Source organism: Harpia harpyja, chromosome 23 (genome assembly GCF_026419915.1).
Source record: "Harpia harpyja isolate bHarHar1 chromosome 23, bHarHar1 primary haplotype, whole genome shotgun sequence".
NCBI classification, from domain to species: domain Eukaryota; kingdom Metazoa; phylum Chordata; class Aves; order Accipitriformes; family Accipitridae; genus Harpia; species Harpia harpyja.
Window position 1 is genome coordinate 11,419,757 of NC_068962.1, and position 14,596 is coordinate 11,434,352.

The window sequence follows — 14,596 nt, forward strand, 5'->3', positions numbered from 1 at the left end:
TATTGGCAGGTATTTAATTAGTCAAGGAGCACATGTAGGAGCTGTAAATAGTGAAGGAGACACTCCATTAGATATTGCTGAAGAAGAGGCAATGGAAGAGCTGCTTCAGAATGAAGTAAATAGACAAGGTAATTTTGAATATGGAAGAGTGGTGTTGTTTATTGGACTCTAAAGACATATTTGAAAACTTATGCTAAATTAGGAATTTTAAAGTCAATTTATTTTCTAAAGAGAATTGTCAATACAATGTGCAGTGTTCAAGCTGTCTTCTAGGTGTTTTTACTCAGCCCAGCCTCTTGTGAAGAAGGAGGTCGGAAGGTGCACCCAGGTGTTGGGTTGGATTCCTGCATTCGCTTAACTCAACAGAATTGAGGTGGTATTCAGATGCTATGGATGGTGTTCAGTGCATCTGGGATACAGACTTCTATATCCCAGCTTTAGACCATGTCTAAAGAGATTCCTGCCTTAGAGAGGAATGAAATAGGCACTTTTAGGGTGACTCAGATGTCAGTTTTAGGATGAGGTGAATCCAGCCCTAAGGTAACTGTTTCTTTTTGTTGACTACAAGAAAGCCTAGAATAACTAAAACAAGAGTAAGCAAATATACTGTATCCCGTAAATCACCCTTTTTGTCTAGTTCTGACCTTTTGAATGCCCTTCTACAATGCCAAATGTCTGAAAATACTCCTTGGGAGAAGTAGTCTTAGATTGCACTTGTTTTAGGCCTGAGAACCTATTACGAACCTTTAAGTTCCTCACAGTTTTGTGTACTCTTCTGAGAGCACAATATGGGTGAGCATTCATGTAATAGTTGATGGGTAGGTATCAAGTTTTGACAGTATCGTTTAAGAACGTATACCCTAAATTTATGCATCTTGCTCCTAGAAAATTGCTAGTACTGGCAGGGGGTGTCTTTGCAAGAGAAAATGGCCTTTGAAAAGGTGTATTGATTTATTTTTCCCCCTCCTTACACTGCTGTTTTCTATGTTCAGGTCCTCAGGTGGGTTTTCCAGTGAAAGGTCTTTGAAAGTTTCTGGGTTTTCCATTCCACAGAGGAAAGAATATTCAGTTGTTGTTGACTGACCACCTTGAGTCCAATAGAAATGCACTGCTATCCCAGAACTCCCAGTACAGGAACTAGGGTGGTATGGTCTGAGTTACATTATCTATGTTGAAGGAAGATGACATTCAGTAACAGTAAACTAGTAATTGCTTCAGGCTTTGCCCTGATGTAATTTGTACGGTTAAACCCATTTAATGCCCAAAGCAAATTGTAAAAAGAAAGTGGATGACATGATATGCAGGGAAGTAAGAGATACCTACTGATACACAGAAGTAGACTGTAGATTTGACAAAGGCTTTGATTCAATTATTTGATAGTGTTAACGGAATTTTGATTAACAGTTGTTATAGTTAACACACAGAGACCATCAGGTTAGATAGTTGTGAATATTTTTTTTTGTCTGTACTACCATTTGTCTATTTTAATTAGTTTGGAAAAAATTACAGTTGTTGTTCTCTTTTCTAACAGTACTGTCAATCTTTGCTGGAGAGTTGTTTCTGGAATGTGCCTCAGCCTAAATTCTTTAAGGTTGTTTTTGAAATGTTTGACTTTACTGATGGGATATACTAATTGCCTGTAGTAGTTCTTTGTAAAACTGTCATTATTTGAGAGAAGAACTCTTCCAAAATCTCTTATTTATATGTTACTGCTTTTTTAAAAAAATTATTTGTTACATGGGGTTTTTATGTACATTTTTACAATGCAGAGATTCAACATTACATGCTGATTTTTATTCTTTTGCAGGTTTAATTATTTGGAACAGCCCAATTGTAAAATTAGCATTGGCAACCTAAACTAAATGCCACAATTCACTGAAAATTTCAGTGTGGTTTACATATTTCATATTTAAAGCTTACAATAAACTGTCTATGGTACTGTCTTTGTAAGTCTGAGAAGAATGTAGATGTTCCCACACTGTAGCTGTTAGCTTCTAAAGGGATAATTCAGGTTGTTTTAAAATACTAAGTTTCACTTGCTATGGAAAACCTATTTTCCAAGCATTCCTCTTACATTTTTATGTCAGTTGGCTTGCTGACTAGCTAAAGGATTTTCAGAAGATTGGTCTTCTCAGATTATTTGAAAAATATATTGGTGGAATGAGGCACCATGTCAGATGAGAAACAACTTGCTAGGGCTGTGCTTCAGAGTGGTTTGACCTCCCTCTGTGGAGAACAGGAACTGGATGCTGTCCTGAAGAGTGACCACACTGTGAACATCCCTGACAGCATTCCTGCCTTCCTGGTCTTAACAGGACACTAAAGCCTATGGTTATATATATAGCCTATATATATTATTTTATTTTATATATATTTATATGTAAGTTTACACACACACACATATATATATATGAATGCATTTATATATATTTATTCTACCTAGCTTGTTTTACTGTTAGACCACTTAGGAGTTTCAGTTTCACAGAAGCAGGGAAGCAAGCATGCATCAACCCTCCTTCTGAATTTGTGTCTGAAGGTGCTTTTACCTGCAGGGATGAAATCATAGGAAATATTTAATGATTGTGGATGAGAATGGAATAGAAAGGGTATGAATCTGGATGTGAACTTGTAGTGTATGTCTTATTAGATCACGAGGCAGTTGTCTCAGGAATAAGGTTTTAATCATGTGCTTTTGATGGCATCCTTAACTTGCATATAAAGTTAATATTATATACAGAATAATTATTTAGTCATCGTGATAACTTGGAAAGTGCCTAATTCTGTGTATGTTGTGGCTAGAGAAGTTAATAGCTCTAAAATAGGAACTTAATTGTTTATCTTAATGTGGAATTAACACTGATGCATTGTGACAGTTTCATCTTTGATTATACATGTGGCCAAATGCAATTATCCCTCCAGCTTTAGCATTGCTCCTCATATAAAATAAAGTAGTGCCGCAGTTTTGATAATGCGAGTTAACTGTGGGGTCTGTGGAATGATCAGCCTTGTCTCAGTGTTACTGGTAGTGGAAGATCAGACTATTTAGAAAATAAACAAACCTGGGTGCCAAACAATCTTACCTCTGTGTAGGTAAAACATGCAGTGTGAAAATGGAGTAGACGTTTTCTGTAACATTCTTGCCTTGCAGCCTTTCCATGTGTATTTATTCCTGCCTTCATTAAAGTTTCATTTTTGTGTTGCTCAGTTAAGGCTGTGAGTATGACTTCCTACATACTGACAGCAGCAGCCAGAGTCGTTTGGTGGCAAAAGATTGCCTGGAAGGATCAATGAGGTTCATTGTGATTTCAGATATGTTTAAGTGATGACATTTGATGTTTGTTTCTGTTAGAAATCTGAGGAGAATCACCATATTAGTTTACCCTTTTTGCTGCTTTTGCAGACCTTCAGTCTTTGTAGAAGTTCAGACAGAGCCTTCCACTTGTGCAACCACTCAGCCTTCTACAGATCATCAGTTTGTTTGTAATTATGCCCAGTTTTTACAGGTATCAAATTATATTTTAAGGACATGTCTAACTATAGGACAAAAAATGGGAGCCTCTGGAGACACTAAATTCACAGAAATAAATTGCAGAATACAACAAAATTCAGCTCTATGTGACATTACAGGCTTAATAGAAAGAAGGATTTGCAGTGTTGGCTCATCCTATTTTAGCATTCAGACTCCAGTGCTAAATTGGAGAGGAGATGGTCGGTGATCCAAATTAATCTTCTTGATTTACAAGTTCTGTCATAAGGAGCGTTGCACATGAAAGAAGAGAGCTTGTATAGTATTATTATCCGATGTCTATCTTTGTCAGTTATTCTGATCTCCATATGCGACACTTCTAAATTGTGACCCTTGGTTCAGGCATCTTTTCATGTGTCCTCTTGTGTGGGCCACAGATCCCCAGACAAGTCCACCAGTGTTCTGCTGAGCACAGTGGGACCCTGTTGATCTAATGGACTATGCAGTAATTCTGAACGAATGGACTAGCTGTCCTGTAGGCGAAGCCATAGCACTCTGATAGTAAGGAAAGCATTTTTCTACCCTAATCGTCAAAGGGGAATTATTGACTTAATCATTTTTTAAGCTTAAAACCTAGTTCAATTTTATAACTATATATTTATATCTCTCTTTGTGAGAAGATAAATTACATACGCACTCAGGTAAGGTATAAAGATTTTTTGACGCAGTTACGAACACTTCACAAATAGCAAAACTAGGTGTTTTATGGAAATTATTCCAAAATAGTGCTGAACAGCTATTCTTTTTGCATGCCATGTGTTTTTAACTATTTTATGTGTTATACAAAAAAACTTCTACTAGGACCTGTTCTGTTGTTTCTCCTTATGGGCCAATCCCATGTATATATCGGTGCCACTGCAATCCACGTAATTCTTTATCTTCGTGAAAAATATTATTTACAGTTTCTTGGTATGATCCCTTGTGTTTCCACTCTGCAGTGTTTCAACATACCATAGTCGTGGAAGTTGTGTTTTGCCAGTAGTGTAAAGTTTTCATTTGCACTGGTGAAAACTAGTGGACTTGAGAGAGATGTGGCTTTAGTCCCAGCTAGCCCTGGCCAGTTTTAAATGTTGCCTCTTTTCAGGTCTCGAGTAGGGTTAAGTGGTTAAGTGTAATGGTTTGAAGCGATTTTTTTAGCTGTTTATCATCAGATGTCCTCTTAAAATTATTTTTAACTGCTTAAGCAGTTATTTTGAATTATAGGAAACATTCTCAGGAGGTGAGTTAGTGGGGAGAGGTGACGTGAGGTGAATCAGGAGTTAATGATACAGTGTGGTAGCTATTGAGTAACTACCAGAGAGATCACTTCTTCTTTTCCAAGGAGAAGCAAATGTTCCTCATTCTTAATTATAGGTAAACGTAATGAGACTCTCAGATGTATTGCTTAACTCAGCTTTGTTTATGTGGATAAAATGCGAACTATTACATTTGTATATAAACATTCACTACATGAAGTAAAAAGTGGGTTGATCTTCCATGCAGTATCTATAAAACATGCCTTTATATGGCTGAGGAGTCCTGAAACAAGATTCAGCATTTAAATTTATGCTGAATTTCATTAAATGCTCACTGAACGACACCCTGTTTTCAGACCTGTTTGGAACTGTTGAAGAACGCTTGTTGATCAGAAAAAATGACAGCATTTAGCAATAAATTGTTAATGATTTAGGAAGCTGTTGGACTGCCAGAGAGGGTAAGTGTCCCGGTGGTGTGAGGGAATGAACACTGGGGCTGAAGCTGAGCTGGGAGGCAGCGCATTGCCATCTATGGGCCGTATGAGGAAAGTCTGTGAAACGCATGACGAGCCTTTTCTTCTTCCCCGATGCTTTAATAGAGTCTGGAAAACAAAAGCAAGGAGAAAGGTCCGTACAAGGTATAATAAAGGCTGTTTGCATTCCGCTTTCTGTAGTTAATAATGGGAATTGTATTCAGCTTACCTCAGAGAGCAGCTTTTTTTCTATGACACAAAGTGTAATTCCCGTTTTTGTGCCAGTTGTTAATGGGGGGTGTTTTGTTTAGATTGGCAAGATTCTTGTACTTTCTTCTGTTGCAGTATGATCAGAAATTTACTGTCTTGTAAAATAATGTACTGATGCAGCCGTTAGTCCTCTGCAGCCATTATACCTTGTTTGGGCTTCAGAAATGCAATCGTTTGTGATACTCAGAAGTCTATATTCAGTATTAGTTACTTTTTCTGCAAAAGCATTGCTATTCTATCATAATTCTCTAGGCCTTTAGGCATACCTGGCAAGTATGCTTAAACATTAACCGTTAGAAGTTCAAGGTCAGGGTTTGGAAGGAACTTTTTCTCTATTCTTCCTTTATACAAAAGTGCCTCAAAACAACCAGCCACACATATGAACAGTTTTACACTGATAGGAATTTACATCGGATTCTTCAGGTGGAGAAGGTTACTCATGCTGATAAGGATTCACAGTTAGACCTTGGGCATGCAAGAAGAGGATCGACATAAATGTGACTAACAGATGACATGTAAACTATTTATTTGCATAGTAGTGTTTTGCAGACAACACTGACATGTAAATGACTGTACTCTAGAGAATTATTTTCCCAGGATCTGCTGATCTGCACTGCTGTGTTGTTCTGGAAGGCAAGCAGATGCAAAGGCCTGAGGAAGTTACAGTTTGCGGTAGTTCACACATCAGTATGTAGGAGCCTTCTGGAGGAATGGGAATAGGTGATTATCAATACATTATTGATTCAGAGTTCCTGGTTTTCATTCTTCATATCTGTCAGAGTTATAAAGATTATTAGATATGTAAAATTTAATCTCTGTTCAGATTTATTTAGTCTTGGGTTGTCTTGAGCAAGACAGTTTTAGAGGTTTCCATGTGTTTAATTTTTACGACAGTTTCTTTCAAACAAGCACATTTTAGCTTTTTCCTCTGCTTCCTTTCCTTCAACAATCTTTTGTATCTTCCTGATCTTGCAGACTTAGCCTCCAGATTATGGGTTTTCATCAGTTTCTTATTAAATGTAATTCTATTAATTTCTATTAAATTGCCAACACCAAAATGATTGTTTTAATCAATTAAGTGGATGAGTCTAGGAGTTAGGTCAACTGCTTAGAACAGTTAATGTATAACCTGCTATATTTGTAGACAGGGAATATCCGTTATGGTGTGAATTGATGGAAGAATAATAACAAAGAAGTGACCTCTGTTGTAGCACTGTCATATGCTACCGCAAACCAAACAAATGGCATGTTATGTTTCCAAAAGCATGTAGTAATTACATTCCTTCTTTCTGCATTTCAGGAAATTTTGATTTGGGCTTGTCATTTTCAAGGGTTTTCTTGCTCTATAATTGGGGAATTGCAGCATCTGTGAAATACTAATTCATACGTAACGTAATAGATATATCAGTCTGCTCTCCACTGCCTTAAGGGTATTTCAGCAGTGCCAGTAAAATTGCTTTCAGTTTGCCAGTTTGTTGCTCTGGCTTTCTGGTTGCCAATGGTTTGATAAGAGCTTGATGAATTTATTATAATCTGTTTTATCACATTTTACACAGTAGAATGATGCATTGCACTACGTATGATCATCTCTATGTTATCTATGTCTTTTCATTTCATGATGTTAATAATTTCTTTAATGAAGGCCACTTCATCCCTTAGCTCAGTTTCTGCTGCGTGTCTAAATGGGCAACAGTCAAGTTGTATTTCATTTGGTTTCCATATTCTGGGAATTCATTCACCCTGTAAAGGATTAATAGCTCACAGTTTCTTTGAAGACATTAGAGCCTCAAATTGCTGTTCATTATAAAGACTTTGAAAATTAATTAAAATTAATTAATTATGTAGAGTAGTTTTGAAAAGAGATGTCCTAGCTTTTCATAGTCTTGTTTGCGGTCTGCTTTATATTGTTGTGCTTTGATTAGTTGGACAGTTAGGAGAGTTAAGTGATAGAAGCAAGGTTGCTGGAGAAAAACGGTTTGGGGACAGATGAAGCTTCAGCAGGACGTACTGAAAGAAGGCAGAATTAGGTACGAGTCAAGGAGCACCTATCTCAAGTGTTTTAAAAATCATCTTAACTTCTGTTTTATAGGCTATAAGGCTGTTGAGGTTTGTGGTTTTATCTAGTAAATCAGTACCTGTTTCTAGATTTCACTTGGTTTTATTATGTCCCGAGTTAATGCTTTGCTCCATGAGAAATTAAAAATTCAGAAGGCAGAAGAACAGTATGTATTTCCCAAGTCTCTACGTACCAGTGTCTAAGACTAGACAAATCATATACATAAAATAATTTTGCTGAAGGTTGGCCCACTGATTTTCTCTTAGGGGTCAACCCAGATACAATTTGTGCTCTTCATGAGTACAATTCCCAAGTCTCTTTTCCTCACAAAGTTGTCACTGTTAGGTCAGCATAGGTAGAGCAATGCTTATGCATAGTTCTCTTCAAGACCCCTTTCCTGCTATGTTCTTTAGATCACTCCATGTGGTACTAATTAAAAAATGCTTGCAGATACATGCTTTGCTTTGTCCATTCAGGGTCTGGGTTTTTTTCGGTCTCTTTAACTTGATGTGTATACTTGTAAATGTTATATTGTGTTCCTCCCCTTTCATCAGTGTATGATAATTTTGTGTGAGATGTACTATAAAAAGTTTTCCATGTTTTTGTGTTTGTTTTTTTTTTCCTGAGATATGAAGGGAGATTTCGAAAGGCTTGGCTATTTGAGTATAAGCTTTGTGTTTCACAGTGATAGAAGACAAACCAGAAATTCTTTAGAAAGTATAAAAAAATATAGCTCCATCTTTCTTATCATCAATGTTGAGAAGCTAGGCTGTTCCTCTTCCCATAGATATCTCCTTGTAAAAAAATTGTAGCTGTTTTTTACTTTCTACAGATATATCAAACAAGACTTGTATTTTGGTGCTGAGAAGGTTAAAATATAATTTTTCTCTTTTTTTAACAGGTCACTTCAGTGATTATTACTGTATTGGTAGTCATTCTTAAAATTGAAGAGCCAGTTTTAGTAGCCCCCCCCCCCCCCCCCCCCTCTTTTGGGAAAAAAATGCATTGTGGATGCAAAGTGTCATGGAATAATGGATGTTTCCATAACCTCTTGGTATTCATCTTCAAAAAGATATTTATATCTAACTGTGAACATTATTCATATTGTTTAGCTATTATTTTATTGTATCACATAAACATGATATACATAATATACATAGTTGTTACATAATTGAAGTATTTGAACTAAAATATTTTGTATCCTCTCTCCCTGTCTGAATTAGGGGTTGATATAGAGGCAGCTCGAAAAGAAGAAGAACGAATAATGCTAAGAGATGCAAGACAGTGGCTCAACAGTGGCCATATCAATGATGTCAGGCATGCAAAATCTGGTGGTACAGCACTTCATGTAGCTGCTGCTAAGGGCTATACAGAAGTCTTAAAGTAAGTGTGGTTTAAATGGATGTTTTTCATATTTGATTGTCTTGTTGATGTAATGCTGCTTGGAATTGATAGGATTGGACACTTCTGACTTTTAGGGCTTGTATCTTGGGAAATGACAATCTTTGGAACTATCTTTTCCTCAAAGCTTGATTTTATATTTTCAAACACTCATAAATCATGATGCTGTTAGCTTTCTACGTGAAGTCATTCAAAATATGAACACAGTGTACAGTAAGTAAATACTTATTTAAAGAAGAAAGTTGACAAAAAACTTGCCTTGTTTCTGAAGCCAACTGTGTAAACAAGCTTAATACTTTTTTATAATGCCAGTTAGCATTCTGGTTGATGCATATTTTCAAGACACCATATTTATTTGCATACATAAAGCAGAGCTTTATGCTTCTAGTAATCCAGAGTCTAGTAATCCAGACTAAAGGTTTTTAGACCTAAAGAACAGAGAATTTAATTTTGCATTTTTGATACTGTTGTTGAAAATCATGACTCTTGAAATCTTTCCTGGAAAGCTTCACGCTTTTGGTTGCCGCTAATTCACAGGTAGCTTTTCATTAATACAGTACAAGTATTTACCGTAACAGAGGTTTAATTTGTTTTTAACCAAAGCTCTGCTTTTATTGAAGTAAAGCATTCTTAATAATACATTGCTTTACTGTGATTGTAAATGTATTTGACTGCTTTAGCAGTTCGAGGAACACTTACATATTGTAACATGAATGAAAACGAGCACATACCCCGACTGTGTAAGTATTGCTACCTTTAATGTCTGCAGAGCCTTGTAATGCTTTTTCAACAGAGAAGTTGAATGACAGAGCTTTCCTAAACATAACCATTACATACAATGTACTGAATGGGAGTTCTGCTTCAAAAAACCCTGATGCTTCAACATGATGAAGAGAAATTATTCTGCTGGAAAAGAATAATTTTTGTTTTAGAATAGCATGTGTCTGTAAAGGAGTTTTATCTATAACTGGGGCTTTTTGAGCTGTCTCAGTTGGTGTCTTTTCTGTAGTCCAGTCCATGTACTTTTCCTAGGAGGGGAAAAATATATGTGCAGGCAATTTTCATGATGGCTTCAAATTATCAAAAATGTGTGCTCTGTGTAGGATGCAAGACTGCAAGACTTTGAAGCTGAGCATGTGTGAAAGTTGACTCATTGGAGGATATTACTATACATTTATTGGATCTTGAGAAACAGAGAGAATTTTTTGAGAAGAATACTTCACCGTTCTGTGATTTTTAATAATTATGGACAGTGTTTCAGAGAGCTGATAGCCCTTTCCACAAAACTGTTTGTCAGGTTAAGTGTCCGTTGTCACTTTGACACTCACATCAGAACCATGCTGAATTTGAGTGTTGAATGGAGGCTGAAAAGCAGGTTCTCTATTTTAGGACCTGCTCAGAGAGCAGTTGAAGCATGTGAACACTAGATCGTTACAACATCAAATGTTAATGACAGGAGGAGGTGCAAGTTTCAAGCAAGTAATATTAGAATAGGAGGAGGTCTTAATAATTTACTAGATAAGAACACTGTAACAATTTTTGACATTTTACAGCTCTCCTTTCTTTGAAAGGGCTTTTCTCTTACTTCACATGTAGAGAAAAATATCTAACTGTATAGAAACAGTGGACTTTGAATGAAGAGGAAGTGAATAAAGAAGAAAATGGAAAAGGCTATTTTTCTTGAATTTTCATTAAAAATATATATACCTACTGAAAAATGAAAAGGCAAATGTTCTGTGAGGAAATAAAATTAATCAATTGACAAAAGCCCAACTAAAATACGTATGATGAAAAAGAAGAAGGATATTATTGTAATTTTATAATTTTACGACAATTTATTTATCCCTGTCAGCAGTGTCAAGATCTAATTCTTTTAATTTCTTTAGGCTTTTAATACAGGCTCGCTACGATGTAAATATTAAAGATTATGATGGCTGGACACCACTTCATGCTGCTGCTCACTGGGGTAAAGAAGAAGCATGTCGCATTTTAGTGGAAAACCTATGTGATATGGAGGCTGTCAACAAAGTGGTAGGATTTTTATGTAATCCTTGTCAAGATACAAAGTTCTGGTCTCTAAAGTGACTTTAGAAGCCAGGGTAAGAAAAGTGATGATAAACTGCTGTTTACTGTACGTGGAGCTTTATATAATGCATGTTTTGTCAAAACAGCATGTTTGTGTTCAAAACTAAATACTCTGATTGTCTAAATTAATTTCTAGGCCCTCTTTGTGCTTAGTTCTACATTAAATGATCCATATAATCTTTGACACAGAAATTCAAAATAGAATGAGTTTATTGACATTTCAGAGGTACAAAATTAGTGACTTGACGGATTGTATACAGGTTTCATTTGATCACTGAAAACAATGATTATGCCTTTGGGTAGTGTTCTAACTCTTAAAATCAGCTTGTGTTGGCATACTAAAGAGTTATCACTATATGCTGGTTTGGGTGTGCTGGAAGAAACTTGTAGGCATCTCTGGACTCCCTAGACATAACTTGAATGCTTCCTAAGCTATATTTCCTCAATTTTGACACAGAGGCCTGCATAGCTTGCTGGCTTTGCAAGATCTTGCTCCCAACAGTTATAAATACATTCATGATTCACATAGGCATCACAAGGATCCAAAACTTTTCATTCAACCGTGTAAGTGCTGAAGCTCTCTTTCTTCTCTTTGCAGTATGTTTTACAGATAGATTCTGATCTGCTTCCAATTTCTGTCAATACTATATATGTAAATTACCTGCCCAACTTTTGAGATGGATTCTTCATTGAATTTTTTCATAAACTTTTTAAAATAAATTAGGACAATATGCAGATATGGATCACAAACTAGCAAGTATATACTCCACATAAGGGCAAAACTACTGCTGCTTAACATTTTTAGTCTTTGTTCACTTTTTCTTCCTTAGAAAATGAGGTGGCTTGTAATAAAATCAATGAAATCTGGAATTAAATTTGAAATAGCTTCAACACTGTTTCTCTATAATGCTTAGAGAACTTCCAAGTATCAGCTGTATAACTGCATTTTGTATCAGGCAGTCAAAAACTGATGCAATTAATTGAAGCCAGTTTATCAAGTTGTCTGTTAGACTTTTTACTGGCGTTGTGAAAATATGGAGGGTGGTATTCCAGAGATCACTCTCATGAAAGTATGTTCAACTCATCTTGGGCAAGAATAAGAATAAAGGAGGTACAGGGAGTCACAAGCTGTTTTATTTGGTGGATGGGCTTGTCTGTGCAAGCTAGGAAAGTTTTGCCTGTTGTGTTCTTAAGTAAGCTAGTAAGTGTTTTTGCTTTTGGAGATAAGAAGATTGAAAACTCCTCTGGATTTGGTTTCAGTTGTAGGTACTTAGTCTCTCAGAGAACTCAGCCATTATTATTTAAGCACTTGACTTTAGGTATTAACTTTTATGGATTGGATTTGGATATAACCTTCCAACTATAACAGTTTTTTGCAAAGTGATTTTTTGTGGTCAAGGTAGGTCTAACTCATATTTTTTGGAAATAAACCCACTTAATAGCTACCTAAAAATAGAAAGCCAGATTAAAAACTGTAGTCATAATGCAAATACCAACTTGAGATAATTTTTTTGTTTAGTTTCCAGGTTAGTGCTGTGTAATACTAAATGGAATAGTTCAAATGTCAGAGGACCTCAAGCTGTTTGGGTAATGCTTGTTGAAAGGTGCACGTGCTTCTGCTGTACGGTCAGAAGTTTTACAGATGTGAAAATTAGTGATTTGAAGGTCCATCATTTCTAACCAGTTAAGATAGCCTTCACAGTGTAATTAGGAATATGTTTGCCTTAGTTAACATTTTGAGAAACTGAAATAAGCAGATACAAATATGATTTGTCTTTAATTATCATTATAAGCTGCTGTGACCACTTTTAAATGACAGCTCTGTCTTTATTGCTCGTTATTGTACAGAAGTACTTACATGACTGATCTTGTCATGATCCTCCCAACATTTCAGTATGTCCGCCCAGTGCGTTGATGCAGCTGCATTTATACCAGTGGATCTAGGACTTTGCCTAGATTCCAGCCTTCTTGTATTTGAATGCAAACTTCCAAATACAAAACGTTGTATTGCAGTATCAAAGTAAGTTAGGCTTTCTTTGTGAAACTGTGTGAGCTTCAGCCCTTCCCGTCTTCAAGTAGAGATGAAGAAAGGGAATTTTCAAAATCTTCATCAATTCAGGCCTTAAAGATAGAATCTCACGTCCTGTGGGCATCTGGTCTAGTCGAGAATTGCAGCGACTATGTAGATATAAGATGTGGCAAGCTGAAGAAATTCCAGCTGACAGCATTACTCTGTGATAACGAATCACATGATGATCTGTACATGTCCCATGGAAATCATACACTAAGGGGGGATACAAACAAATAGTTGTAGCAGATCTTTTCTAAAATGAAATGTAAAATGTAATTACAGTTTTACTATAAAAATGTGAAAGCATGACTACTTAAATTTAGTATAGCTTGCTTAAATAATTTAAACTTTAAAAAATCAAGCTTATGGTAGTCTAAGATGGACAGGATACTGAACTGCTCAGGATCCATCCATACAACTGCCATTGGAATAGTTGTTTGGAACTAATATTGTGAAAATCATATTCTTTCAATCTGCTTTTCCTTGATAGTGGTTTTTTCCTTCAAAGGACAGCAAAATTTTATTGAAGTCATGTTTTTGTCTCTTAAAAAATGTGTTTACTTATCAGGTATAGATGTTTCTGTTTCAATTACCTGAAAGAAGTAATATTGCAAAATTCTTTTCAGCTACTGACAGACTAACAGTTTGTAATAGAGCTTGGCTTATACTTTCTAATTTCTCTCTCTGAATGTGCTCCTTACCTGTATCATCATATGACAAGGCATCGTAATCCATTATATTTAAATTCTGCTCTACAATTACGGTGTTCTACTTCTTCCCCTTCTGCAGGGGCAGACAGCGTTTGATGTGGCAGATGAAGATATTCTAGGATATTTAGAAGAATTACAAAAGAAGCAGAATCTGGTAGGCCTTTTGCATATAAAGAGATATATAGATATAGATATATGTTATACTTTATTGTACAAATGATTATGGTATACAGATCAGAGCAGCATATAGATTAAAAACAAAGGTTTGATTTGGAGCTTCAATTCAGGTAATGCCACAGTCATCTCAAAAGATCTTTTATGCCCTTACTTGGTCAATTATGGTGACCAAAAAGCCTTGGAAGAAAGAAGGTGCTCTTCTACTCGCCTTGTCCAGTTGGCATTTTATGATCTGAAGCATCAACAATGAGCAACTTACTTGGAATAACAGTTTCTGAGATTTTAGAATTTTGAACTTTAACACTTTGAAAGCTTATACATATTCTAGTGTTTGTAGCAGTTAGTGAAGATTTCCCTCCATTTATAATTTTATCACACTGATACCATTCTATCAATTTAACTGTATCATTCTATATGTTTTGAAGCTTCATAGTGAAAAACGGGAAAAGAAATCTCCCCTGATTGAATCCACAGCCAACATGGATAATAATCAGACACAGAAAACATTCAAAAAGTAAGTAAACTAGGAAAAATGATAAGCTCTTAATAAAAAAGATAACTTTACAAGCTGTCATAAAGTCCTACTTGATAG

At 35.9% G+C, this 14,596-nt stretch overlaps 1 protein-coding gene across 2 annotated transcripts in view; it reads left to right on the forward strand.

Moving 5' to 3' along the window:
* Nucleotides 1–14,596, forward strand: part of PPP1R12A (protein phosphatase 1 regulatory subunit 12A) — a 126,979-nt gene that overhangs the window by 68,824 nt on the left and 43,559 nt on the right. For both annotated transcript variants that reach the window (XR_008233169.1, XM_052774673.1), the window contains exons 3-7: nucleotides 10–128; nucleotides 8,784–8,943; nucleotides 10,848–10,992; nucleotides 13,907–13,981; nucleotides 14,430–14,518. Coding sequence is in view for 1 of the 2 variants with exons in the window: in XM_052774673.1 (XP_052630633.1) it covers nucleotides 10–128; nucleotides 8,784–8,943; nucleotides 10,848–10,992; nucleotides 13,907–13,981; nucleotides 14,430–14,518 (588 nt within the window). In the remaining variant the exon portion in view is untranslated. The remainder of the gene's footprint in view (nucleotides 1–9; nucleotides 129–8,783; nucleotides 8,944–10,847; nucleotides 10,993–13,906; nucleotides 13,982–14,429; nucleotides 14,519–14,596) is intronic.